This window comes from Myodes glareolus, chromosome 3, assembly GCF_982192425.1.
Source record: "Myodes glareolus chromosome 3, mMyoGla1.1, whole genome shotgun sequence".
Taxonomy (NCBI): Eukaryota; Metazoa; Chordata; class Mammalia; order Rodentia; family Cricetidae; genus Myodes; species Myodes glareolus.
In genome coordinates, this window is record NC_142028.1 from 67,437,826 (window position 1) to 67,439,663 (window position 1,838).

The 1,838-nt window shown below is 42.1% G+C and overlaps 1 protein-coding gene across 1 annotated transcript; it reads right to left on the reverse strand.

Moving 5' to 3' along the window:
- Positions 1–882: 882 nt before the first annotated feature.
- On the reverse strand, positions 883–1,219 carry LOC148122679 (large ribosomal subunit protein eL37-like). The gene has a single exon (XM_087903862.1). It carries the CDS (start codon positions 1,212–1,214, stop codon positions 921–923), a length of 294 nt encoding a protein of 97 aa, XP_087759988.1. The 5' UTR covers positions 1,215–1,219; the 3' UTR covers positions 883–920.
- Between the last annotated feature and the right edge of the window lie 619 nt (positions 1,220–1,838).

Sequence of the window (1,838 nt, forward strand, 5' to 3'; positions counted from 1 at the left end):
AACTTGATACACCAGACTTTGTAGACTCCCCATGGGAGGCCCTACCCTTTCTGAGGAGTGGATGGGGGATTGGGCAGGTGGGGAGGGGGAGGTAAGGGAGTGGGAGGAAGGGAGGGAGGGGAAACTGTGGTCAGTATGTAAAACAAAACAAAACCTTTTTGAAACATGGTTTCTCTGTGTAACAGTCCTAGCTGTCCTGGAAGTAGCTCTTGTAGACCAGGCTGGTCTTGAACTTACAGAGATATACTCACCTCTACCTCCAGAGTGTTGGGATTAAAGGTGTGTGCCACTACACCCAGTTTAGGAGAGGTTTATTAAAGGGTCTAGTGGGAAGCCGCGGGATGGTTGACTCCCTATTATAGGGGTGGGCTAGAAGATCTACCTCTGATCCTAACAGCCCAAACGTGAGATGTTCTTCAGTTCTGTAAAACTCCAAAACAAACATCATTATTTCCAAAGATTCCTCTTGTCACTGATCAATTTTCTCACGTGCCGCTCCTGACATATAACCCAATGAGCAGGCTGGAAGGGGCTTCTGCCAAGAACCTCCTGCTGATTGACTATTTACGGTAGAAAGAGAGACATCTTTAGTCTCACCTTCAATTTGGCCTGTGTGCTCTTTTTCTGAAGGGGCCAAAGGTGCCCCCCCCCCACATACACTTTGGTTTAGTTTTACAAGACAGAATTTCTCTGTGTAACAGAGCCCTGGCTGTCCTGGAACTTGCTTTGTAGATGTGGCTGGAATCCAGAGATCTGCCTGCCTTTACCTCCCAAGTACTGGGATTAAAGGTGTGTCCCACTAGGTCTGGTTTGTTTGTTTGTTTGATTGTTTGTAAAGGTAAAGGTGACCTTTTGAAGCTATTTTCTTTCTTTCTTTTTTTTTTTAACCAGAACATTTATTTTATGACAGATTGAAATCCTCAAGATGAACTGGATGCTGCAACAGCTGCCCTCTTGGGTTTAGGGGTTGTCCCTTCACGGAATCCATGTCTGAATCTTTGGTAGACAATTTTTAGGTGCCTCATCTGCCCGGTCCCAGTAGTGTTTCGTCTCTTAGCCTTGGCACTCCAGTTATACTTTCTCTTGTGCTTGGCAATGTAGCCGCATTTGCCACAGGTAGACTTCTGAAGGTGGTAGGCCTTAGAGCCACAGCAGCGGCACAACGTGTGCGCCTTGTTGCTATGCTTTCCAAAGGATGATGTTCCTTTCGTCATCTTGCTTCTGCTGCCGAGGACAAAGAGTTGAAGTTGCTTTCTGAGTCCTTTACAAATGTTAGGATATTTGGAACTTTCCTTACCTTATAAGAAATGAGAGTAATATATATTCACAATGCACAGAAGGATTATTCCACAGCATTTCCCCTTTTTGTCTAATTAAAAAGGAAGTTTTTAACCTTTACATAGTAAAACTATATATGACAAAACAGTTATTATGTAAGAATTACAGTTAAAATATCCAGTCCATTTGTATTTGGCAAATTTAGAGAAAAATACTCTATTACTTACTTTATTTTTATGATTCTAAAGTTTTATAGAAAATTTACATTTTATCAGAACTAAGGAAAATTTTAACTATGATTATTTAGTCTTCAATTCCATCAAAAACCCCAGAAGGATGAAATATTACCTAATGACAGTGACATCTGGCTGTCTGGACTGTCACCCTGGGTTTTTCTGTAATGTTGGGCATCTGTCTTTGGCCCACAGACTCATATATCTCAAAGAGATTTCTGAGCAGGGAAATTTAAAGGTCTGTCCTACCTCATCTTGGTAAAGTTTGGCAGTTGCCTTTTTGCATCTTTCTGGCCCAGTTTGGACAGCATACAGTCAGCAATTGAG

Coding starts and splice junctions, on each gene's coding strand:
- LOC148122679 (XM_087903862.1), bottom strand. CDS start 1,214: ATGACGAAAGGAACATCATCCTTTGGAAAGCATAGCAACAAGGCGCAC.